The following is a 27,407-nucleotide window of genomic DNA, read 5'->3' as shown; positions in this document are numbered from 1 at the left end:
ACTGGCTTCCCTCTTTGCGTCGAATTCGACTTTGGACGATGAAGGAAGGGCACCACCTACTATCCCACGCTGCAAGAACACCATGCCTGATGTTAAATTTACCCAACGTGCCGTGCGTAAAGCCCTTTCTTCCCTTGACGTAAACAAGTCGAATGGGCCCGATGGGATCCCTGCTGTTGTTCTTAAAACTTGTGCTCCTGAGCTGGCTCCAGTTTTAACGCGCTTGTTCCGGTGTTCTTATACCTCAAGCAAAGTCCCAGGCTCTTGGAAGACTGCCTTAATACACCCAATACCTAAGAAAGGCTTACGCTCTGACCCAAAGAACTACAGGCCGATTGCTGTTACCTCCTTATTCTCAAAAGTGATGGAATCTATCATCAACTGCCAGATGTTGCGGTACCTAGAAGATCATCAGCTGTTAAGTGACCATCAATACGGATTTCGTCACAGCCGCTCAGCTGGTGATCTTTTAGTTTACCTAACACATCGATGGGCGTCAGCAATTGAGAGTAAGGGGGAAGCCATGGCAGTTAGTTTGGATGTAGCGAAAGCGTTTGACAGGGTGTGGCACAAGGGGCTTCTCTCCAAGTTGCCTTCGTACGGCCTTCCTGAGAGACTTTGTAACTGGATCGCCAGTTTCCTCACAGCGCGAAGCATCAAGGTCGTTGTCGACGGATCATGCTCAGTACCCATGCCTGTGAATGCTGGTGTTCCACAGGGCTGCGTGTTGTCGCCGACGCTATTCCTCTTGCACATCAATGATATGTTGCAAATACGTGATATACATTGTTATGCGGACGATAGCACGGGCGATGCCGCTTATACCGGCGTTGCAAATATCTCTCAGGAGCAAGTGGACCAACACCGGAAAGAACTTGTGTCCAAAATTGAGAAATCTCTCGACGAAATCTCAACATGGGGGCATAATAATTTAGTTGAGTTCAACCCCTCTAAAACACAAGTTTGCGCTTTTACTGCTAAAAAGAAGCCTTTTGTCATCACGCCTAAATTCCAGAACACTCTTCTCAAGGCCACGCCTAGTATCGGAATCCTCGGGGTCGACATTGCGAGCGACGTTCAGTTCAGGGGTCATCTGGAAGATAAGGCTAAATTAGCCTCAAAGAAGCTAGGGGTGCTCGCTAGAGCGAAACAGTACTTCACGCCAGCTCATCGCCTTCAACTTTACAAGGCCCAAGTTAGGCCACATATGGAGTACTGTTCTCACCTCTGGGCTGGAGCACCCCAATACCAGCTACTTCCTTTTGACCGCCTTCAACGTCGAGCCACTCGAATCGTCGACCGACCCGAGCTCACCGATCGGCTGGATCCGCTCGCGCTGCGACGTGACGTTGCATCGCTGTGCGTATTTTACCGTATTTACAATGGGGAGTGTTCTGATGAACTATTTAAATTAATACCCTCCGCGCAATTCCACAACCGCACTGCACGACACAAATTAAAATACCATCCACACCACCTGGATGCATGGCGTTCGTCTACTGTGCGTTTCCGTAGACATTTCCTGCCAAGAACTACGCAGTTGTGGAATAAATTACCAGCTTCAGTGTTTCCTAATTATTACGACATGAGCACCTTCAAGAAGAAAGCCTATTCCTCTCTTAAAAACCAGCAAAAAGCTTGTAGTAGAGTCCCTGACACTGCGAACGCTCATGGGCGGCGACAACCTCGCAGAAGGTGAGTCGTCTGCTCTTTTGCTGGAATTGACATAAAAAAAATAAATAAAATTATACAGTATACTTTTTATTGTTAAAAAAAAGTGAAACTTACTGTTCTGAGCATGAAGATGTGAAGCAGTAACCAATACATAAATTTCTAATCATTTGATTGGAGGTGGGTTTTTTTAGGCGCCTTTGTTAATTAATGTTTGTAAATCAAGAAACCAATCAAATTTGCTGCAACATATCTATCCCAGCCCCCTATTATTTCTTGTAAAAAGAGTTAAGACTGTTATTATTTTTAATAATAAATGATAACATTTGAAATAAAAGATAAGTTCATTTTCCAAAATTTTATTGACTACTTAACTAATTAACAAACTATTGCATATAAATCTAATCTATTTCTATCTCCGCTCCAACTTTCGTGAGTGCCTCCTTTAATTTCTCAGCTTCGTCTTTGGAAATATCTGCTTTTACGACCGTTGGTGCGCTCTCTACAAACTTCTTAGCCTGCACTAAGTTGAAACCTTCCAGTAGACTCTTGACCTCTTTGATTAGTGCTACTTTCTGTTTCTCGTCAAATTTGGTCAATTTCACCTGTAATATAAGAATAAATAAGATTCATATTTGTTGTTGTATCAAGAGACTATTTTTTGACGTGACAACGTCTTATAATTCGATAGAGCCGGCTGCACACACGAAAAAACATGACTCATGCGGCGTTACCTCGCTCTGAGGCGTTCCATGTAAGGCTTGAAGTGCAAGCGAGAGCGCGAAACGAGCGACAAAGAAGCACAAACGGACGTTGTAACGCTCAACTATCATCAGTAAACCGACTTTACAGACAACCAATTTTTTAAAGTACATATTGAGGTTATGGTTGAATACCTATGCTGTTAAACACCAGGTATATGCATATAATTATCAAGTTAATAGTAAACTTATCATTCAATATAGCTTCATAACTAATGCATAGCCAATATCAAATTAATTTCTCATCACAATCTTACCGTGAAGCTAGTCTTAACAGCCTTAGGGGCAGCTTCTTCCTCTTCGGCAACAGGTGCAGCCATAGCAAAACCTCCCATAGGCATAACAGGAGCGTCGGGCAAGTTCAACCTTTTCTTCAATACCTGACTCAATTCTGATACTTCGAGTAAACTGAGGTTTGTGATGTCCGTAACAATTTTCTCAAGTTTTGCTGAAACTGGTTTATCTACACCTTCTGGAGGTGGAACGGTCAAAGGTGAGATCGCCTCCGTGACTTCTTGATGTAGTGAAGCACTAAAATATACAAAACAAGTGTAATTATTAATCTTTGCAATTATTATGTAGACATAACCTATATGTAAAAAACGTAAAATTAATTATAACATACCATCGTGATATAGATCGCCACTGGCGGAAAGGGATTCTGTGCATGATTCTGATACTATTCATATTGGTTTATTTTATAAAATTATGTTATTATCACTGCACACTTCTCTATCTTCAGCAGGATTTTTAATTTTTGGATTGGTATCCACAGAGTACTGATAAAATTTGAGCTGTTTGGCATTATATTTGTTGTCTGTATGTATATGCCTTTTATATGTTTTTTTTTTTTTACATTTTTAATAATAATTAATTAATACATCAAATAATATCTTACATAATAAATGGCAAAACATTACAAAGAAAGAGGATTTGGGGAGAAAGTTTTTAAACTAACTAGATTTTTAAACGTATTTTGAATTTTCATACCATGACAGTTCTCCGAATCTCAGCTGTTGCCTATTGTCATATCAATTGTCAATGTCAAAATCAGTTGATATTTGTTGAAATTGTTGATCGAATGTTATGGCCTAAGTTTTTAATTTCAATTTTTCTTTCTCCAAATATTATTTTGCTAATTAATTGCTATCAAATATGTGCCTGAATGATTAAAAAAATATTGTAATATCAAATTAAAAATTTGTATTTGTGATATCAAATAATTTTTTGCGTCATAAAAATACTAATTTTTCATAAAATAATTCTCTTTTCGTATCAAAATAATGCAGAATAAATAATTAGTGTCATTTTAACGTGCGTTTCACACTAACAATAAAAGTAATCAATTCTGCAAAGCATCATATTCAACGCTTCATTGGTAAGTCAGCTCATTATTTTATAATCTATGTTCTTTTATTTATGTAACATCATATTTTCTTTGAATTAAAAAATATCTAAGTGGTCAGTGCTAAGAACCTTGAATACCGTATTTGAAGCAAAACATTAATCTAATAATGTATATATACCTAAAGGAAATATTTTCACAAATATGAAGTTCACCCGGTCATCTACATTGACATATTGATATATTTTTTTTATGAAAAAAAAAAATACGCCCCTGTTTTAACCACAACAATCTCAGGCTCACTCTGGCAGCTAGTTTAAGAGGTAAAAATTAATATAAGAATTAAAATTATAAAAATTATGGTAGTTTTTTTATAAGACAAACTAAGACGCCTGTTTTTCTGAGATGTTACTTTCTAAATCCTTCCCTTATTATAATTAACTAGCGGTCTGCCCCGGCTTCACCCGTGGTACATATATACGTTTTTTCAACATAAGAACCATCCTCGTACTTCAAGGAATATAATAAAAAAAGAATTATCGAAATTGGTCCCCCCATTCACGCGTGATCACCAAGGAAAACGGGTTTCATTTTTATTTATATAGATTACTTATTCAGTAACAAATTTTCTTTCTTCTTAACAGTCAAGTATTTCACCAATTTATACCGCTACCTGCTAGCTGGACCCGGATGATGATTACCCAGCTCACTAGCACTGCTCAGAGAGCGGAATGGTCATGCAGATCTGACTGCAAGCAAGCCAGAGAAGCCCTACCGGACATTGACTCGAGACTTGCACGTCGGCTTCTCAACCTACGTAGAGTGCAACTACGCGTAATAACAGGGACCCTCACAGGGCACGGCCCCTTTAACAAACATCTCTTCAATCTAGGGATCACAGACAGTCCGCTATGCAGAGCATGCATGGAGACCGAGGAAACGGCAGCCCACGTCATCATGGAATGTAAGGGGGTTGCGGAGTACAGGGCAAGACACCTGGGGACTCCCGGGTCCCTCCCCGAAGCCTTTGGCAGCCCTCACAAGCTGCTTGGCTTCATGGAGGAGCTCGGGTGGTTTCAATTTTAGCTGGCTTCCCCCACCTCCCTCTCTCACGCAAAATAGGCGCTTGACGTCGAGTTGCGGAGAAATGCCCGTATTATTATTATTTCACCAATTTTATCTAAGTATCAACTTTTATGGAAACTATGACAATACAGCAAGCAAATAATATTTTTTTGACTATTTTTTTTTATGTGTCACCTAATTAAAAATTATTTTTGTGTCAGTGTCTTTTCATCCTGTAGTTATAGCTATAAAAAGATAATCATCAAAAGATGTTGCAAAAATTGAAAAAAAGTATATAAACATATGAACATATTCGACAAAGCCGCATGACCAAGTTATAGATGTATGAACTACATGCTCTACAATCACGTGCGTCACGTGTTTCAGTATAACATTGCAATCATTGTATTGTATATAATAGCGTTGTGAAGGGTGACTTGAATGCAATTTCAAATGATTATTGTCAGGTGTTGACGGTGATATTATATGTATATTGTATATAAAGACTGCCAGCAAAAAATGCGGACTGTAGATCTTTGTCTTATTTTCGTCGTCGTCGTAAATTTATAATAAGAGGTTGATTTAGTTAGCTAAGTATAATTATTAATTTGTAACACCAAGAAGTTCTTCTCCCTCGAAAATATGCCCCCTTGGGATCCAGCCCTAGGGTCAGTCTTCAGTAGTCAGTGCCATTAACATTCGGTACCAGTCTTTTCTCTCGTTCCTCAATAAATCGTAGCTTTGCCTACGAATATTTTTTTTAACTAGGTGAACAAAAATAAATTCTTAATTTTTCAACTGAATCATGTGATTTTTTGAAGCATGTAATAGGTATAGGTAATCTTTTTTGTTACAATTTTTTTTCAAAATTTTTGTTTTTTATTGTAGAGCAGTGTTGTAATATCCAATAACATTAGTTTTTGAAAATCCTGCACAAACAAACATCTATGAAATTGGAGCAGATACTGTGAACATTAATTAACCCAAGATTAGTATGTTAATACGGGCTTAGTTATTGTTTGTTTAAACATGTACTGAGTTGTATAACAGCAGTCTTGTTGGGTTTCATGCGATTTCAATACAGTTAATATTGACCTGATTTTATACCACATTGCTTGTTTAATGATTGTAGATAGCTGAAGGTATAAACCTATTTCTGTGTACGGAAATATACCTGTGGCTTCGCATGCACTCTGTGTTGTTGCATGACAGGCATTATCATTGTTGCATATTTCCCAAGATATTTCCATTTTTACTTCAATAAAAAAAAACTATTTTTTTAAATAAATGTATGACATTAAATTTGTATGATCCCAGTCCCATCAAGGGATTTAAATGAAAATTTAGTTTATTCAAATACTAGTGGTCCGCCCCGGCTTCGCCCGTGGTACATATTTAGTATCCTATGTCCTTCTCCTGGCTCTAAACTAACTACCACCCTGCCAATTTTCAGCTAAATCGGTTCAGCCGTTCTTGAGTTATAAGTGGAGTAACTAACACGACTTTCTTTTGTATATATATAGACTAGTGGAAAATACTGCGGGTAAATTTTGTATTAGGTATATCATTATATGCATGCATTTGTAATTAAATAGGTACCTAGCTAAAGTAATATGAAACCCATAATAACAACGTGAATTAATACTTTGCGTAATCATAGTTTTATGAGCAATTTCAACAAATTTTAATTCTATAATATCATGTAACAATGAACATAATAATATTATGATAATACACAGAGTTAGTTTAAAATCAATCCGTTTTTTACACCTCGCGAAATCGAGGTACCTAAAATAATGATTACAATTTTTTGTAAATTCATAAAATTATTAGTACTATCTCACATTATAATTATTAAATAAACAACCGAGGCGAATCGTATACCTACGTATAAACTTTATTATTAATTTATATTAAAGATGTAAAATTTGTTATTTTTCCTATTTTTACGGTTTATGTTAACAACTAGCTTTCCGCCTGCGGCTTCGCCCGCGTTTTCAAAAAAAACCCCGCATAGTTCCCGTTCCCGTGGGATTTCCGGGATAAAACCTAGCCTATGTCACTCAGAAATGATGTAGCTTTCCAACAGTGAAATAATTTTTCAAATCTGCCAAGTAGTTTCGGAGCCTATTCAATTCATACAAACAAACAAACAAAAAATCAAACCTTTCCTCTTTATAATATTTGTATAGATGTATAGATAATATTTGTATAGATGTATAGATGTACAGAAAACAACTTAATAGAGTAACATAACTTAGTGTGAACACAGGCTCTTGAAAAACAGTTTATAACTATTTTAGGAGCCTGGGTCATGAAATGTATGTAGCAAATAATGGTGGAAAATAAACGATTATATTTTATTTATTTAAAAGCCAGGATCAATTATTAATATGGTACTTTAACACATTTAAATCTACATAGCATCTATAGCTAGTACTTACTTACTAAAGTAAATATACTATTGTAACTTGTAAGTCAAACGATTTGTATGTATCGTATAATAATATTACGTAACCGTTGTATAACCAGTTATGTTGATAAACATACATACTGCATTGAGGAAATGATAAGAAAGGGCTCGTTTTCGAAAACATAAGATGCTAGAAAAAGGGCTTTTAAAATAACTCTACCTTTATTTTGTAATGGCTATAGCGAACCAATTGTAGAAAAAAAACTTCCCAAAAAGATTACTTATTTATTAGTAGGTATACAAAAAATAATAATAAATATAATTTTTATTCTGATTTTCCACGCAAAGCGTTAAAATTAACATAAATAAACACAGTAACCATTTATGTTCTTAAACAGAATCTATTTCCTGAAGCATACCGCAGAAGAAAAATAAAAAAATATATATGAAAACTCTCTCTAGTATTTTTAATCTGTGGTTGAGCAAAACGCTCTCATGACGCTCTCCTACTTCTTGAGGGAAAGATAACAGTTGCGTTTCGGATGCCGTGCTGAAGTGACCTCTTATTTGTGAGTAATTTAATTATTTTGCGTGTATCGGGCTGGAGATTTTTTGTTTTGGATTTTATAGGTGTATTTAAGTAATATTAAATAATCGTTTGTAAATGGTTTTCAAAAACGTAAAGCTTTTGTTGAAAAAAATGAAAAATAAAATTGAGTGGAGAGAATTTTAAATAATTTGGAAAATCCAAAAGTGCACGCCTCATAATTTTTTTTTAATAAATATTTATTAATCATTATTTTTGTTTATTTAATAACAATTAAACCACATCGAATCAGACCCTGAAAAATGAAAGGGTTCTATTCCTGAGCATACTCAAGCGTAAGAGAAAAAAAAAGACTCGATTAGTAAAGTATTTCGGTCGCTATCGTGTTAACAAGAAAAAGGATCCGCACATACAGACACACGGACGTCCAAGACAGAACTTTTTTAAACTGTTTTTTAACTAGTTTAAATAACAAAAATGACATCAGAAATATCATGAACGTTAAAAATAGTGTTTTTTCTTAATATGTGTGTGTATGTATTATCTTACAAGTGCAATGTATGATACATAAAGACATTTTAAGTTTGAAAAATCAGATGTTTTGCGCGAAGTGACAGTAGTACCCACCTCAACGCTTCGCTTATGAGGCGTGCAATATGTATTGTTGTTTACAGAGCTACTACGAATCTATTATATCTTGATATATAGGATTTCATTCAGAAACAAATAAATAAAAAAGTGTTCTTTTTCTATCTAATGGAACGTTTATAAAATTTAATAAAAAATAAAATGACTAAGTACTTGAGATATAAATAAAAAGAATCTTTAATACATTTCAAATGAAAAATTTGTTACGAAAATAGTAAAAAAAACTTGTTAATTTTAACAAAAAGAGTTAAAAGCTTTCGGTACCTACCTAAAATAGTCCTTTCGTTTTCTGTTTCTTTTTTCTATTATACTTACTAAGTAATAAATAAAACGAAAGTTTCTTCAACCAGATATGACAGAATTACATACAAGGTTAGTTCAGGTAATATACGAAGCGAAGAAAGGCTGAAATCAGCTATAAATCAGACGAAATCTCAGTAATGCTGAGCTATCAGTGATATTTAAATAATTCCATATTCAGGCGTAATTTTTGCCAATAATTATGAAACTAAAAAAATAATTTTTCAAATCGGACCCGTAGTTCCTGACTTTAGTGCGCTCAACCAACCAAACAAACTCTTCAGCTTTATAATTTAGCATAGATACGAAATTTTAGCGGTGTATTCACGCTTATTGAAGTGAAACTTCTTTATCGGAGTTGGAAAAAAATTTAGTGTAACATTTTTTCGTTACGCGTGATATTTTTCCGTTACGCGATCTTTTTCTTATCCCACGCGTGATTTGACGTATTTCTGTAATTAGTTGCATATAGTAAATTATTTTTTGAAAATTAAGGTCATAAAGAAGTTTCACTTCTTACGTGTGTACACTAGTAAACGCACACAAATTTTGTTTTTTTACAAAACGGCAAATTTTTTGTCCGTGTCAAAGTTTATCAAAAAGAAAAAAACGAATTTTCTTAAATTATACAAATAATAAATGTATTATTCACCCTTGGAGTTCTCCGGTGTTGTAGTCTGGAAAGTTCGAAAAGTAAGTATTTTTTGCGGGAACATTTTGGCTTCCGCTTGACAATGGAAACTCCTTGATTTTTATTAAAGTATTCATGGAGTCACAAAGTCCATTGATCTTTTACTGAATAACAAATGTTTTGAAATTTATGGCTTTTGAGGGACAGAAAGTTATCAGTTAGTTAAACATTTGGCACAGTTTTTGATGATTCGGCAGAGATTTGCTTAACGACATATTTGATATTTTTTGTTCTTACCATCTCTATGGCGTAGAAATGGTACAGACAGACAGGCTGATAAACATGTAGGTTTTCTTTTTACTTAAATCCATTGACTATCAACAGTTTCCATATAGCTATGAAAGCTCGTGGTCCGGGAGCCAGCAGCAGATTTTATGACCAAGTTCCTCTCAAGCGGTAATTAGTAAAATGCATCAAAGTATAGTATTATGAAGCCTCGTGAACGTCAGCTGGAGCTCGGTTGGGGGGAAGAGCGGTTGTAGCCTCCCGTATCAGCTGACGGTTTTTCCACCAAGATACAGCCAGCTGACATATATATTTATCCACAGTTACATATAAGCTATCATCAGGTAAATTTTTGTTTGAGAGGAAATAACGGAAAATAAATTTTTCTTTAAATTTAACTTTCATGTTCGAGACACCAGCTGACGTATAATACACCATGTTGTAACCAGCTGACTATTTTTTTCGTTGAGATATTGGGTTAGCTACAATTTGACAAATTTTTAGCTGAGAGGAAATGAATGAATGAATGTATTTTTTTTCCTATGTGCGTGGGAGGCTACAACCGCTCACCCCCCCAACCGAGCGCCAGCTGACGTTCACGAGGCTTTATAATACTATACTCTCATGCGTCTGACGAATTATCTCTTGAGAGGAAATAGTTAACCAAATTTGCACCTGGCTCCCTAACCATCGGGGACGAAATTGAATGAACACATTTATTTATTATGTTGTTATGAACTGTCTCCTGTGGTTCTGTATTCATATTTCAATGCAGAATTGTAATAAATGTATTCCTAGTGCCGTTATATTTCCATGATGACGTCAGCAGTGCAATCGACACGACTTGTTGCATCTTAAACGATTTGCATTAGTTATTTCCGCATTGAAGCTTTGGCCTTGTCTAATATTGTTCAATCATAGAAGGGGCTTATAAGAAGTTGGAATTTAAGGATCGATCCCTTGAAAAGTTGGGAATAAAATTGCCTTGAAGAGGGGTAGTTCTGGAGAAAAAACCTAACAATCATAACATCAATAAATATAATATGAAGGTTTTATGAAAAACGCGATTAAATTTTTAATTAAAAAACAATCTCTAAAAAGCAAGCCTATTTATCTTCAGACTTTTACGCTGTTTTAAACAAACTGAAAAGCAAGCCATTCGTGTCTGTCAGTCAGTCAGTCATTCTACATTAACAGCAAAACTAACAAGTAAATATTTCCAGACTCATCATGCTGGGCGGCAGTGTGCTCTGGTTCCGACATGGTCTGCGTCTCCACGACAATCCGGCTCTGCGGGATGCCCTCGAGGATACTAGCATCCCGTTCTTCCCAATCTTCGTGTTTGATGGCGAGACTGCTGGTAAGGAGATATTAATTGGTCAACCTAGCCTGGCCAGCCTGGCCTAATAAAGAAATGATATGAAAAACGTTATGCCCTTTATTTATATCCACAACGCGTTAATAGCATAGGAATGGAAAGACTGATAGAAAGAAGAACCAAAAGACCACATAGCCAAATTTCCGTCGAGTTTATGTGATCTTTCTATGATTATAACAATGCATCATGAGCGTTTTGAATAACAATTTAAACTAATTTCGCGTTGTCAATCTTTTACTGTGATAATTTTTCGGTATATAGGCATAAAATTGTATTATTTAACCGATTTTGATCTGTTTCTTGTTTGAATATAACTTAAATTTCATGTGTACAGGTACAAAGTCGGTAGGATACAATCGTATGCGCTATCTCCTCGAAGCACTGGATGACCTGGACCGCCAGTTCAGGGTGCATGGAGGCAGGCTTCTCATGATTAAGGGGAAACCATCGCACGTGATCAGGAGACTTTGGGAGGAATTTGGTATGTAGAACTGACACATGAAGTAGTGTGTAAACTTTTCAATTCCTGCAATTAATTTTAGTTACTAAATATGTAAATAATAATTGATTTTTTACCCGACTGTGTGTGAGGGTTACGTTTTTCGAACTGTAAATATGGTATATTCTCTGGTATGTTGTTTAATGGTTTCATGGATTGTAACTTGTGAAGTGTCGTAAGATTCGCCTTAAATTTTAAGAGTTACAGAAGTTAGAGAATATAATATGGGTAATTTTTCGCATTTCTATTTCAATTTATGTGTAAGATGTGTTTAAAGGGTTTAATGCAATTTACAAGCCGTCAATAGAAATGTTTTAAACATTTTGTGTATCAATTAAATTTATTATTTGAAACAGTACGTGAATTGTTTGTTCCAATACTATATTGTTTCGACTCTTATCCGTCCAGCTCAAACGTTTATTATTAAGGTCGTCAATTGTTTTGCGTGTTTTGTTCACGCGCCACGTGACCGGGGCACGTTTGTCACGTTGCTGTCAGGAACAGGTAATTAGGTGAGCTGGACCTAGAAAGTTCTGTGGATGATGTTATGTAATGGAGTTGAGCCTTTGTAGCGGTTTTGTTTTGAGGAATTGAGGAAATACGTTGAGCTATGAAAGCTTACGACATTTTTATTTCTTTTTTTGTGAGTTTTGAGCAGTTTTTCCTCGCTGTTTATTAAGGGTGGACATACAAATAACGATTCTTTTCATAAAAATTTTATCTTTATGAAATGGCAAAGCCACTGCTGATAGGTAGGCCTTTTTTTAAGTGGGTAGGTAGGCCTTTTTTTGAAGTGGGGAAATCTTGCATAGATACCCACGGCCTCCGGAGAAGGAGCCGTGGGTTATATCGGATTATGAAATTTTATGTTCTGGAGGTGTATTTGTTTCTCTTTAAATTACATTTATGCAATGCAAGAACTATTAAAAATAATATATAAGCTTTTACAATTGCGAAATAAATTTCTTACTATGTGAACTATGTGGACGTCCATAAATAAAGTGAGACCTTTTTCGTAGTATAATTTATGAAGTTTCACAGATTAGTAAATAATTACTGGCAGTTTGCAGCCAGATATATTTGATACTAATAGCTAATAATAAGTGTCCCGACAAACGTTGTTCTGCCCTATTCCCTTTTTTGTGTTTTCTTTCCATAGGTACATTCTGAATATTATTCAATTTTATATTTGTCGATTATTTTTTATTATACAGATCGGATATACATATTTATTTTGTGCAAGACTTCATTCAATCACTCATTCACTCACTCTAAACCCATTTACTTACTCACTCATTAACTCACTCGTTCATTCATTCACTTACTCTTCATTCATTAACTTATACAATTACACGCTCCAGGCATAAGCAAGCTCTACTTCGAGCAAGATTTTGAACCGATATGGCGGGTTCAATAATTCTTTCATTCACTTACTCGTTCCCTTACAGTTTACACACATATTTATTAAGCTATTGCATAGCTTCTATCGCGGGCCTTGAGCGCGGGGACCGAATCCAGAAATTACGTAACGAAAAAACCTCACGCTCCCCACTCCGACGGGCGCGGAGGTGTGGCTTGAAGGCACGCTATGCAATAATTTTACCGCGGCAGTCCCCGAGTGCCACACGTCTTTTTTTATTATATTTTACGCTCTAGGCATAAGCAAGCTCTGTTTCGAGCAAGACTGCGAGCCCATCTGGCGGGCTCGTGACGAGAGCGTGCGCTCCGTGTGCAGAGAGATCGGTGTGACGTGCCGCGAGCGAGTGTCGCACACGCTATGGGAACCCGATACCATCATACGGGTGAATGGAGGGATACCGCCGCTTACTTATCAGATGTTTTTGGTGAGTCCTATCATAGTGTAAGGTTATAGGTTCTTTTGTGTCCAATAACATATTAAAACTAAAAATTTAAAATAAAAAAACTACAAAACATACGACATTTTCAAAAATCAGAATCAATATAATATTATGTATCTTCATCGAAAATTGTAAAACTTTTACTGAGGTAATTTTTCTATACCTATTATATTGGTGGTTTGCTCATATTTCTCCTCTTTCAATTTACTACTATTTCCTTCTTACCGAACACTTCTATTAACGTTATAATTATATGAAGAGTTTGAAAGTGTTCATATATTATGGTGTAGAATTATTTTCATTCGGAGTCACAATTCACATTGCATTACACCTTCCCTAACTTTAATTTATATTTGTTTTATTTCAGCACACGGTAGCCATTATCGGTGATCCGCCGAGACCCGTAGACGACGTGGACCTGCGCAAGGTCAACTTTGGTGTACTCCCTGATTCGTTTTACAGCGAATTTGTGGTTTTTGATAAGGTAAATATACTAGAATAGTATGAAAAGCATTGACTTGTCTTGTTTGGCACAAACCCTCACTTAACAATGTTATTTAACATTCCAAGATTACCACCTGATCTATTTTTTCCAGTCATCTAACCTTCCAACATTTCAGAAGATCAAAAAAAATCGCCATTTCTTTATAGCTTGACCGCAGTGGCTGTACCGCGCCCTAGGTATGTGCGGTAAGGCGGGGAGCGGGTAAGAAAGAGCGCGAGTTAGAAGTTAGAAAGAAACGGAACGGTCGGTACTCTCCCCCGCCCCGCCCGCGCACTTACCTATACAGCCACTGCGGTCAAGCTATAATAAGCAATGACTCTATTATACTAGTAGACGCGGCATACGCCAACATCATTGCACTAAAAAACAGCGTAATTAATACATACCTACTTACTAACGCACTATATGGCCCCATACTCCGTCCGATCGCTCCGAGAAAGGGAAACAACATGGATGTCAACATACGCCTTATCTGTTATTAGAAAGAGATGAATATAGAATCACAGAATGAATATACAATCGTCCAGCCACGACGCTGAATGGTGCGTGACTAAGTGAAATTTAGCTGAGTTTTTTCTTGCCAAAATAGAGAGCGGGTAACGTATCTAAAGCTTTTTTATATATCATAGATAATAAGCAAATTATTTCCAGACCCCAAAACCGGAAGACCTAGGCGTGTTTCTGGAGAAAGAAGACATCCGCATGATACGTTGGGTCGGCGGTGAGACTGCGGCCTTGCAGCAGGCTGATCAGCGGCTGGCGGTCGAACATGAGACGTTTCGCAAGTTAGTTATAGCTTTAAGGAAAATTTAGTTTAAAGGATGATTGAATGAATTGAGTGAATGAAATATCTATACGTAATATTATAAATCTGAAGAGTTGCTTTGTTTGTTTGAACGCGCTAATCTCAGAAACTACTGGTCCGATTTGAAAAATTCTTTTGGTGTTAGATGTATCTAGGAAGGCTAAAGGGTATATACAGTGTGTCCGGACATGACATACCGATATTTGAAGGGGCTATTCTCCAGGTATTTTTATCGACAATTCAACCCCTCTACAGTCCCCTACCTCACCCCCCTCATATCATCATGCTAAGAGTAACAGGAGCGAAGCCACACGAGTGAAACCGCGGGGCGCAGCTAGTACTTTATATTTTAAAACTGTTTATTTCTTAATGAATTAAATAAAGTCATATTTTGTAATAAGTAATAAGTACAAGCTGCTCAAAAAAATAAAAAAAAAACTTTTTAATCAGAAAAAAAATTCAAATGCATTTAAACTACATATCCAATGGGGATACGAGAATTTTATGTTTTTATGGTCATATTTAGCCTTAACAAAAACACTTATTGCAGGGGTTTGTATCTACCAACACACTGACCGACCGGTTGGCTTCGTTGGTAGTGGCCCTGCCTTCCAAGCCAGATGTCGTGGGTTCGATTCCCACCCAGGGCAAATATTTTCGTGATGAACATAGATATTTGCTCTGTGTCTGGGTGTTAATTATCTGTATAAGTATTTATTTAAAATTATATATGTAGTCAGCCATCTGGTTTGCATAACACAAGAGAAAGCTTAGTATGGGATCAGATCGTGCCGTGTGTGAAAATTGTCGTGAAATATTTATATTTACTTATTGCAGGGGTTCGTATTTACCAACCCACGGTAGTCCTGACTTGCTGGGACCTCCCATATCGTTGAGTCCAGCTTTGCGATTTGGATGCTTATCTGTAAGGAGGTAAGGATCATTTTTGATTGTAGATCAATATTTGTCATAGAAATAAAAAAAAATAAGAATTCACGTTATATTCACAGGCAAAAATGTTAAATACTTTCGTCTTTTTTTAGATTTTACTGGGCAGTACAAGATCTATTTCAGGAAGTACACCAGGGACGTATATCATCGACTCATTTTATTACGGGTAAGAATTCTAATATTAGTTCTTCCTTTTTTTTATTTAATTGAGTATCATTATTTATCTATACTAATATTATAAAGCTGAAGAATTTGTTTGTTTGTTTGAACGCGTTAATCTCGTGAACTACTTGTCCGATTTGAAAAATTCTTTCGGTTTGAGATAGCCCATTTATCGAGGAAGGATAGGCTATACAGGGTGTCCCACTATTGGTATACTAAGCGCGAAGGAACTTGTAGTTTTGCATACACTGATCACGTAAAAAATACTTAAAAAAAAAATTACGTCCAAAATTTTTTGCTAAATTTTTCCTGAAAATCCATGTTTTCTTCTCTAGCTTCGCGCAGCCGGCATATACCGCTTCTCTTATATGAGCATTTTATCTATGAAAACATAATCTTAAAGGATAGCTCACGTGCTGGTGGCAAAGTTGGGCGGCTCGCTTGTTATGGGTGTACACATAGAGTTTTAAGAATTCATCTATTTGAAAAAAAAAGAATCTGGAATTTTTTAATTATTTTTTACGTACTCAGCGTATGCAAAACTATAACCTCCTTTGAGCTTAGTATACCAACAGTGGGACACCCTGTATATCATTTCGCTAAGACCAACAGGAGCGGAGTCACGCGGGTGAAACCGCGAAGTGCAGCTAGTCTTATGTTATCCTTTTTATCTTACTAATATAAAGATGAAGTATTTGTTTGTTTGTATCAATTTAAATCGAAAACTACCGGCTCACTTCAAAAAATTCTTCCACCACAAACATCAGAAAGCTACTTTATTCCTAAGTGACATAGACATTAGATTTTTATGCCGGGTCAAAAATAAATATACTTCATTAGGTCAGCTGATTTGGCGTGAATACTTCTACACCATGAGCGTCAACAACCCGCGCTACGCACAGATGGAGGGCAATCCCATTTGTCTAGATATACCCTGGAAACAGCCGCAGGGGGACCACCTGCAAAGGTAAATACTTTTTTTCTTATTTCCTCTTTCCTTTCATGGTAGGGAATTAAATAAGCAAGAGAATTGTTATAAGTCTAGTTCTAGGCCGTTGATTTATTGTTAAAATTTCACAAAAGTAAGAAATTCAATTTTTAATCTTCTACTGCATCCTCACCTTTTTGACGATCGCCTCTTGGACTAAAATTTTCATAGACGATCTTAATTAACATTACTACTGCATCCTCACGTTTTTGACGATCGCCTCTTGGACTATAATTTTCATAGACGATCTTAATTAACATTACTACTGCATCCTCACGTTTTTGACGATCGCTCTTACTATAATTTCCATAGATTCTTAATTAATATTTTTGTGGTCTGTATTATTAGAATTTTAACATTTAACTTACTGTGATGAGGAGTTAAGCTATTATTTAAAATTGATCCTTCGAGTTAAATATGCTATAGTAGACTTGCCTAAATGGATTACATTGCAAACGCAGGCGAACGCAACCCTTCGAGTTTTATCAAAATAATGTACTAAGTATTATCATAGACTAATACACTCAAGAAGACTTACAATCGCCATAGTAAAAAACGTAACTCGTTTCTCAGTTCCCAATTTTGTCGATAGATGTCACTCACAGTAGCATTTGGCATTTTTATAAGCTTTTTTATACGTTTAAGAACTAGATGTCGCCTTAGAGCATTAAGTCGGTTTAATGAAGCTAAGAGATGTCGCTACAAAAAAAATCAATGTGCCAAATAGTATCTTGACGTAAAATATAATACGCAAAAAACGTAAACTATAACGTAAAATATAATACGTAAAATATAATACGCAAAAAAATATTTTTATTTAAATGTTATTTTTTGCTCTGAATCGCGCAAGCGAAATGTTTTCGTTACAGAGCATATATACAACTTTCCGCCATTAATAATCGGGGCCTTTACGGCCGGCCGGTCGAGTAGACTAGTCTCTCCCTTTTTCGATTGAGGAAATCCACCTCCCTACCTCCACATCATTTTGTTTTAGTTTTAAAGATTTAATAAGCGTAAAATAATACTTTCTTCATTTTTGTATTTTGAGTAAACGTAACACTAATAACGGTTAGTTTGACCAGAGGCGACTCGTGACAAAATTGTATGGGTGTTTAATTAAGTATTGAACTAAAGTCTAAAACAAAGAAAATACAGTAGCGTAAGTAGTAAATTCATTACAAAAAAAAAGCACCACAATAAGGGTGCTATTACAGATTTTTAACAAAAAACGCTATTTTACGGTACAATTTTAACTCAAAGCATGAGAACAAAGTAATATCTTAAATCTTTATATATAAAAATGAATCGCAAAATGTGTTGGTAAGCGCATAACTCGAGAACGGCTGAACCGATTTCGATAATTCTTTTTTTATTATATTCCTTGAAGTACGAGGATAGTTTTTATGTAGAGAAAACGTAAATATGTACCACGGGCGAAGCCGGGGCGGACCGCTAGTTACAAATAATTGGAATATTTCGATTTGCAACAAATAATGTTAACGATATTTTTTATCAGTTAAATAGTTTAAGAGATATATCGTAAATACCATTTCAACCGCTATTTTCAAGATGGCGGCCGTGGGACAAGGGTGGCGACCCCACAAACTTGGTTTTAGCTTCACACTGACCCCCCCTACACATCAAAAAAACAAAATTGCGTCCTCTAAAAAATGCAAGGTTAGGGCTAAAAAATGTAACATTTCAATGGATCACTAATAAAAGTAACAAAATGAATTTTTAAAGTTATCTTCTGGAATCAATTTCAATAAAAATATAAAAAAATAATACTATCAAGTATGAAGATGATCTATAAAATGGATTGCGCTATGTTTACGTGATCTTTTGTTTCGCGAAGGACTGAAAATTTCTCTTAACCTCTTATTGGATTCCGTATTTAGGCATTTGATATTCGTATTGGAGTTTAGGTATACGATAAATTTAATTTAAAATTAAAGATATATTAATTGTTAAATGAATGAGCACAACTTTATTATTATTATTTATGGGAGTTCACTGCACCAGCGCTCCTTAGGATGGACCGCCTATTTTTGTCACTTCGTTCATCGCTGTTCGAGAGTGACTTCGTGACCACCATGGACTTAGATCATTAAGTAATCGATAACACTCGCAGGTGTTTCCCCTTTTGTCGAGGTATAAGATTATTCGAATCGAAAAATCTTATGCTTTCATAAAAACTACTTGCGTAATCGATTACAAACACTCTGCGTTTTCCTAGGCTAAAACATCGAAAGGACGTCTGCGAGTGCTCCGCTAAAAATGCCGTTTTGCACTGTCAAGCCTTGCAGAAGCAATTCAAACATGTCGAATATTAAAAAAGATGGAATAACCTTTCATTTGTGTATATTTTTTTAACGTACATTTCTAATTAAATGCAATTTCTAATAATCGTCGATGTATCGTTTAGCGATATGATCAAGACAAATAATCGAGTCGTTTACTCGATCATTGATGCGGCCCCACGAGACTATCATGGAAAGAAAATATACAAATTTAATCTTTATTAACTAAGAGATAAAGTTGAATTTAAAACCCGATAATGAACCGCATTCCTTACGAGTCTATCTTTTAGCCCCTTGACCACCGAGCGGCCCGATCGGACCACGGCCCACGGGCCACGACACAATAGATTTTCTATTGTGTCTGTGATTCCGGGGGCTGAGGCATTAAAGAAATACAAATTTAATCTTTATGATCTAAGTTATAAAGTTGAATTTAGAACGCGATATTGAACCGCACTCCCCACGAGACAACTTGGAATGAAATACAAATTTAATCTTTATGAACCTAGGGATAGAGTTGAATTTAAAAACTCGTCGCTTAAAAGGTCATAAAGGAGAATGGGCAAATTGGGCCTGAAACTTGGGCTAACACCAATACACACGAAATATTGTTTTTGTGATAGATCATTACACATACCTTACGAAAAAAATAAAATAAAAAATAAATCAACCGGGTTCTTGTACAGTCGAGGCAAAACGTTTTATTTATTTGGCTATTATTTTGCGCATAATAACGGTGTTTTTAATTCGAGTGAAGTAAATATAAATCTAAATGTCACTGGAGTGACTGAGTTTAACCACAAAAAACGTCTAACTACGTTGAATTATAATAAACACGGTATAGGTACCTGTTACAAAACATAATATTAGCACAGACTAATAATAATATACTACGTATACAAATATTAGTGTATTTCGGTTATTAGAAGGCTTAAGATTAGTACGTATTTGTAAGTGAAAGTGAATTGGAGTAACATAAAGATATTGTCATTGTCTTATAACAGTTATTTATTGCAGAAAATATTATACACAAAGAAATAAAACTTGATGTGACTGTACAAAAACCCGGTTGATTATTTTTTTATATATATTTTTCCTGTTATGTATGTGTTATGATCTATTATAAAAACAATATCTCATGTGTATTGGTCCAACTCAAGGGTTCAGGCCCAACTTCCATAGTAAAATGCCCATTCTCCTTTTTACGACTTTCGTGACACAAATTATTTTTGTGAATGTGTGATTGTGTTTCAATAGTGTGAGTTACCTTCCCCGCACCAAAATCAGCAGAAAGTTTAGTTAGAACATTTGCCAGCGTACTCCATCCATTACTTAATGATCTAAGACCATGGACCACGTTGCTATGAACTGTTTTTGTCAAAGAATTACTCGAACAATTAGAGCATAAATTTCTACGTAAGATGTATAGGTGCCCGTAGCTGTATTGATGAGTCTCGTACTTAAAAACCGATAGATGCTGGTTCAAATCATTGCCGTACATCTTTTTTTTTTCCTTTCCCGTATTTTATGGTCATATAAATAATACTGTTTACAAGGGAATAATTAAGAAGAAAAAAGATATAGACATTTTTTTTAACAGAAAATAAAGAATTTAAATAATATATATTACTAGCGGTCCGCCCCGGCTTCGCCCGTGGTACATATTTACATTTTCTCTACATAGAAACCATCCTCGTACTTCAAGGAATATAATAAAAAAAGAATTATCGAAATCGGTTCAGCCGTTCTCGAGTTATGCGCTTACCAACACATTTTGCGATTCATTTTTATATATAAGACTAGCAGTCAGCCCCGGCTTCGCCCGTGGTACATATTCACGTTTTCTCTACATAAGAACCATCCTCGAACTTCAAGGAATATTATTTATTTATTTTTTTTTATTTATTTATTTATTTGGTATAAAAAAAGAATTAACGAAATCGGTTAATCCGTTCTCAAGTTATGCGCTTACCAACACATTTTGGGATTCATTTTTATATTATAAAGATATACACTACTCTGATCACTATGTCGAATGTTTGTAGTGGGTGTCGAAATCTTATTAAAGGTACTCTCTTCCTTAAGATGCTCCACAATCCTATATAAGTTACTCTATGATGCTCCACCACCGCGTTGCTATGAACTGTATTTATCAAAGAAATACTCGAACAATTAGAGCATAAAGGAGAATGACCACGGGTGGTATCGGTACAATTTTAGTTGTGCCACGTATTCGTGATATTGTTAATTCCTATTTGTATTTATAATGATCATATGTATCAATATTAAGTCTTAATTATACCGGATAAATTGAAATAATAGTAAAAGTTATTCTTTTGAAACATGTATGACCACGTATGGAATCGGTAAAATACTAGTTGTGTCACGTGTTCGTGATATTGTTAATTCCTATTTGTATTTATAATGATCATATTTATCACTATTAAGTCGTAATTATACCGAATAAATAGAAATAAAAGTAAAAGTTTCTGTTTTGACACATTATATCTATCTCTCTTGCAAGCGTCCTGCGTCATATGTCATAGTTGAATGAATGTGTTCGACGCATTGTTCGACGTTATTTATTTTGAATTATAATGTTTATTACGATTTACTTTTCACATTTGTCTTGTAAATTAAAATATTACCTATGTAATAAATGTAAAACTTAACGTTCATCGTTAGTATAAACTCGATAAAGTATTTTTTTGAAGCGTTGAATAAAACTATTGTTTTATTTTTATTGTCGTGAACTGCGGCTTATTTACATAAAAACTTTAATCGTTTCTAAAAGTACTAACATCAAGCTTTAAATTGAGCTATATTTCATCTTGACACAATAAGTTTGATTGCGATACCAAGTGCCATAGTCACTTGGGCAATCTCCTTTCAATATAAGACGTATAAGTGCCGGTAGCTGTGTTGACTGAGTCTCGTACTTTAAAATCGATAGATGCTGGTTCAAATCATCGCTGTTCATCCACATTTTTTTTTCTTTTCCCGTATTTTAAGGGTCATATAAATAATACTGTTTACAAGAGAATACTTAAGAAGAAAAAAGAAAAGACATTTTTTTAACAGAAAATAAAGAATATATATAATATACACTACTCTGATCACTATGTTGAATGTTTGTAGTGGGTGTCGAAATCTTATTAAAGGTACTCACTTCCTTAAGATGCTCCACCACCGCGTTGCTATGAACTGTATTTATCAAAGAAATACTCGAACAATTAGAGCATAAATTTCAATGTAAGACGTATAAGTGCCTGTAGCTGTGTTGACTGAGTCTCGTACTTTAAAATCGATAGATGCTGGTTCAAATCATCGCTGTACATCCACATTTTTTTTTCTTTTCCCGTATTTTATGGTCATATAAATAATACTGTTTACAAGGGAATACTTAAGAAGAAAAAAGATATAGACATTTTTTTAACAGAAAATAAAGAATATATATAATATAATTATATTATATACACTACTCTGATCACTATGTCGAATGTTTGTAGTGGGTGTCGAAATCGTAATAGAGGTACTCACTTCCTTAGATGCTCCCTAAAAACTAAAATAATAATTCAAAAACACCGGAGTTTTTAAAACAACGCCCTCTAGATGTAATAATTGAAAATCGATAGTTTGCTGTTTCCTTAGTTCTAAAATTGGTCACTAGGTGGCGCTTTTAAAACTGCAAATTAAATAATAAGCTCAAATGAGAGCGCCATCTAGCAATAAGCTGAAATTACGGGGTACGATCTCTAGTATGACAATCATCAGTCCTCTTTAGATTCTATTAGTCCATGGTATTATACACATTATAAAGGTCTACAGAACAGTCCGCGATGGTATATGTCTATCTCTTATGGATAACCCACAATAACTTTTTTTTGTCATTTACTTTTTACGACAAATAATGGCTAATTTTTGAAGCGATTTTAACCAATACAGCATTAATCCTTAACCAATTAAATACCTTGAATACATTGTTCATTTAATATAGATCTATATGGCCCTTTACACCATATGATTTAAGTGAATATTTTCGAAGATATTACAGATTTAAAAATTGCGGGACGTACCGTTTGCGGCGGTACCGGCCGGCCGCCCGGCTATATATTTTATACCCGTGCTAAGCCGGAGCGGGCCGCTATGTTTTTATATAATACATATTATGTACAACGTTCAGTTTTTCTGTAGTGTATTTAGTATCAGCAATGCACCCGTGCGAAGCCAGGGCGGGTCGCTAGTAGATAATATAATACAATAATTTCGATGCACTTTAATGTACTATTTTAATAATTATAATTATGCTCGGCTAAATAGGCTCGTCTTTAAATAATGCTTTTACATTCAGATAAAAATCGTAGTTGAGTAATCGATACAAATTTATAATGAGTAATCGATGTTTCTAGCTTTTTGTTAAATTTAGCTTTCCAAGTCAAATAAGCTTTTTGTGAAAATGCGTGCGTTTAGAGCTTTTTGTGAAAATTAAGCTGTCCGTGCGATTAGAGCTTTTTGTGAAGATTAAACTCTCCGTTCGATTAGAGCTTTTAGTGAAAATTAAGCTCTCCGTGCGATTAGAGCTTTTTATGAAGATTAAGCTCTCCGTGCGATTAGAGCTTTTTGTGAAAATTAAGCTCTCCGTGCGATTAGAGCTTTTTATTAAGATTAAGCTCTCCGTGCGATAAGAGCTTTTTGTGTAAATTAAGCTTACCGTGTGATTAGAGCTTTTTGTGAAAATTAGGCTCTTCGTGCGATTAGAGCTTTTTGTGAAAATTAAGCTCTCCGTGCGATTAGAGATTTTTGTGAAGTTTAAGCTCTCCGTGCGATTAGAGCTTTTTGTGAAAATTAGGCTCTTCGTGCGATTAGAGCTTTTAATGAAAATTAAGCTCTCCGTGCGATTAGAGCTTTTTGTGAAAATTAGGCTCTTCGTGCGATTAGGGCTTTTTGTGAAGTTTAAGCTCTCCGTGCGATTAGAGCTTTTTGTGAAAATTAAGCTTCCGTGCGATTAGAGCTTTCAGTGAAAATTAAGCTCTTCGTGCGATTAGAGCTTTTAATGAAAGTAAAGCTCTCCGTGCGATTAGAGCTTTTTGTGAAAATTTAGCTCTCCGTGCGATTAGAGCTTTTTGTGTAAATTAAACTCTTCGTGCGATTAGAGCTTTTTATGAAAATTAAGCTTTCCGTGCGATTAGAGCTATTTGTGAAAATCAGGCTCTTCGTGCGATTAGAGCTTTTAGTGAAAATTAAGCTCTCCAAGCGATTAGAGCTTTTTATGAAGATTAAGCTCTCCGTGCGATTAGAGCTTTTTTGTGAAAATTAAGCTTTCCGTGCGATTAGAGCTTTTTGTGAAAATTAGGCTATTCGTGCGATTAGAGCTTTTTATGAAGGTTAAGCTCTCTGTGTGATTAGAGCTTTTTGTGAAAATTAAGCTCTCCGTGCGATTAGAGCTTTTTGTGAAAATTAAGCTCTCCGTGCGATTAGAGTTTTTTATGCAGATTAAGCTCTCCGTATGATTAGAGCTTTTTGTGAAGTTAAAGCTCTCCGTGCGATTAGAGCTTTTTGTGAAAATTAGGCTCTTCGGGCGATTAGAGCTTTTAGTGAAAATTAAGCTCTCCGTGCGATTAGAGCTTTTTGTGAAAATAAAGCTCTCCGTGTGATTAGAGCTTTTTGTGAAAATTAAGCTCTCCGTGCGATTAGAGCTTTTAGTGAAAATTAAGCTCTCCGTGCGATTAGAGCTTTTTATGAAGATTAAGCTCTCCGTGCGATTAGAGCTTTTTGTGAAAATTAAGCTTTCCGTGCGATTAGAGCTTTTTGTGAAAAATAAGCTCTCCGTGCGATTAAAGCTTTTTAATGAAAATTAAGCTTTTCATGTAATTTGAGCGTGAAGAAGAAGCACATAGAGTTACTTTTGTATTTTTAATTTCAGCAAATAATCCTAACTAATGATAATTAGGATTCTTTGCCACTCCAAAACGTCTTTTTAGCGAATAAAGAAATCAAGTACAATATAGAAACTTGGGTCAAATCACTTCACTACATAGTATAAAACAAAGTCGCTTTTTCTGTTCCTATGTCCCTTTGTATGCTTAAATCTTTAAAACTACGCAACGGATTTTGATGCGGTTTATTTTAATAGATAGAGTGATTCAAGAGGAAGGTTTTAGTATACAGGGTGTCCCAAAACGTAGTGATATACTGAAGCTGGGAGGTAGAGGACTTAGAGTGCTATCCGAATCACCCCCATGTGTGTTATGCGATTTTTCGTATTTTCGGAGTTATTACATTTTTTTCAATTTTTCATCTATCGCCGAGTACGATGAGATTTTTATTTATGGTGACGTGAATTATTGCGCTAGATGCTTGATTTTTTTTTTGTGTGCTAAGCTGAAAGATAGGCCAATTCAGTATGGTAACATTTACTATCGTTAAATCTTCGAATAGAATAAAAAAAAGAATTAAATGCCAAGAAAGATAAAATTACCCAGTATGTTCATAACTTCAAGGGCCCATAAAAAAATAAAATCACATAAAAAAGGTTTTCCATTTGGCTTTTAAAAACTCGCTCTATCTATCAGGTAGCTACCCTAAAAATTTCATTTTATTATTCAGAAGGCTTCAATCGAAAAATTGAAATCTAAATGTGGTAAGTGCAAAAATTTTATTAACATGATGATCATTAAAACCAAATTAAAACCCATAAATAGGTGTTTAATTACCAGAAATTTTTAAAATAACCCCGCTGTTGCTCAATGCAAGTGCGACATCACCGTAAAAAGTTGTTTTTTTAATGTCTGAATGCTCTTTTATCATTTTAAATGGTTTCTTCTGCAACTATGAATTTCCGGGTTATTTCGTCCAAATTGTGGCAGTCTCTCGTCTTTGTAGTATTCCCACGGAAAAAATTCAGTAGGGTTTATGTCCGGAGATCGTGGAGGCCAGGCTAAAGGGCAAAAATACTCTGAAAGATGGATTGGTCGTTGCAGCCTGCGCATGCGCCGGTGATGCCTGCTTTAAAGCCTGGCCTCCACGGTCCCTCGACCTAAACCCCATTGATTTGTTTTAATGGGGATACTAAAAAGACCTTGGCCACTTGAGAGAATGCCACAATTTGGACGAAATAACCCGAAATTCATAGTTGCAGAAGAAACCATTAAAAATGATAAAAGAGCATTCAGACATTAAAAAGACAACTTTTTACGGTGATGTCGCACTTGCATTGAGCAACAGCGGGGCTATTTTAAAAAAATTCTGGTAATTTAACACCTATTTATTGGTTTTAATGATCATCATGTTAATAAAAATTTTCCACTTACCACATTTAGATTTCAATTTTTCGATTGAAGCCTTCAGAATAATAAAATGAAATTTTTAGGGTAGCTACCTGATCGATAGAGCCAGTTTTTAAAAGCCAAATGGAAAACCTTTTTTATGTGATTTTATTTTTTTATGGGCCCTTGAAGTTATGAACATACTGGGTAATTTTATCTTTCTTGGCATTTAATTCTTTTTTTTTTATTCCATTCGAAGATCTAACGATAGTAAATGTTACCATACTGAATTAGCCTATCTTTCAGCTTAGCACACAAAAAAAATCAAGCATCTATCGCAATAATTCACGTCACCATAAATAAAAATCTCATCGTACTCGGCGATAGATGAAAAATTGAAAAAAATGTAATAACTCCGAAAATACGAAAAATCGCATAACACACATGGGGGTGATTCGGATAGCCCTCTTGGTCCTCTACCTTCCAGCTTTCGTTCATCACTACTTTTTGGGACACCCTGTATAATTAATTAGGTTTTAGACAAAGCGGGCGAAACCGCGGGCGGTAAGCTAGTAACATTATAAAACATGACAATATTTTATCCAAAAAAAATTTGAATGAATTGAATAATGATAAAATAAGGATATAAAGTAGTAAACAATCGACTTACCTTATAATATTACGATTACTCGTAAATGAAAATTGATCCGTCGAGCCGGATATTACTGATAAATCCTAATTGTAGGTGGAAGGAAGGTCGTACAGGGTTTCCCTTCATTGACGCAGCCATGCGGCAGCTATTAGCAGAAGGCTGGTTACACCATGCACTGCGTAATACCGTCGCGTCATTTCTGACGCGTGGTACTTTGTGGCTCTCTTGGGAACACGGCTTGGAGCACTTCTTGAAGTATCTGCTGGATGCTGATTGGTATGTAACTTATTTATTTATTTATTTAAATTAAATACACACAACAGGTCACGATCTTGCCGGACCCATAGGCGACATATCAATATCGGGAGCAGATCGCA

General features: G+C 35.4%; 2 protein-coding genes across 4 annotated transcripts in view; one reads left to right on the top strand and one right to left on the bottom strand.

Annotated features, from left to right (window-relative positions):
* Positions 1-2,014: 2,014 nt before the first annotated feature.
* Positions 2,015-3,218, bottom strand: mRpL12 (mitochondrial ribosomal protein L12). The gene is made up of 3 exons (XM_090104573.1): positions 3,058-3,218; positions 2,690-2,963; positions 2,015-2,276 (listed from the first exon to the last, which is right to left on the bottom strand). Exons 1-3 carry the CDS (start codon positions 3,117-3,119, stop codon positions 2,073-2,075), a joined length of 540 nt encoding a protein of 179 aa, XP_089960699.1. The 5' UTR covers positions 3,120-3,218; the 3' UTR covers positions 2,015-2,072.
* A 299-nt stretch (positions 3,219-3,517) lies between these two features.
* Positions 3,518-27,407, top strand: part of cry (circadian regulator cryptochrome) — a 25,645-nt gene continuing 1,755 nt past the window's right edge. The window contains exons 1-10 of one of the 3 annotated variants that reach the window (XM_090104949.1): positions 3,518-3,810; positions 10,890-11,026; positions 11,379-11,525; positions 13,200-13,387; positions 13,770-13,886; positions 14,559-14,692; positions 15,550-15,645; positions 15,756-15,829; positions 16,666-16,792; positions 27,124-27,306. In XM_090104949.1, coding sequence (XP_089961075.1) covers positions 10,897-11,026; positions 11,379-11,525; positions 13,200-13,387; positions 13,770-13,886; positions 14,559-14,692; positions 15,550-15,645; positions 15,756-15,829; positions 16,666-16,792; positions 27,124-27,306 — 1,196 coding nt within the window. In that variant the 5' untranslated portion in view covers positions 3,518-3,810; positions 10,890-10,896. Of the gene's footprint in view, positions 3,811-7,753; positions 7,825-10,581; positions 10,662-10,889; positions 11,027-11,378; positions 11,526-13,199; positions 13,388-13,769; positions 13,887-14,558; positions 14,693-15,549; positions 15,646-15,755; positions 15,830-16,665; positions 16,793-27,123; positions 27,307-27,407 lie in introns of those variants that run through there. The other 2 variants (XM_090104950.1, XM_090104951.1) reach the window with 2 other exon arrangements.

This window comes from Colias eurytheme, chromosome 8 (assembly GCF_061535395.1).
Source record: "Colias eurytheme isolate Ceu_HAF_F1 chromosome 8, ilColEury1 Martin Lab GWU primary, whole genome shotgun sequence".
Taxonomy (NCBI): Eukaryota; Metazoa; Arthropoda; class Insecta; order Lepidoptera; family Pieridae; genus Colias; species Colias eurytheme.
This window is presented reverse-complemented; position numbering and strand designations above follow the sequence as displayed.

Excerpts from the sequence above, each read along its gene's own strand:
- mRpL12 (XM_090104573.1), bottom strand. The coding sequence starts at position 3,119 with ATGAATAGTATCAGAATCATGCACAGAATCCCTTTCCGCCAGTGGCGA. Across the intron at positions 2,964-3,057 it reads TGGCGATCTATATCACGATG|TGCTTCACTACATCAAGAAG; the intron begins GTATGTTATAAT and ends TGTATATTTTAG. Across the intron at positions 2,277-2,689 it reads CTGTTAAGACTAGCTTCACG|GTGAAATTGACCAAATTTGA; the intron begins GTAAGATTGTGA and ends CTTATATTACAG.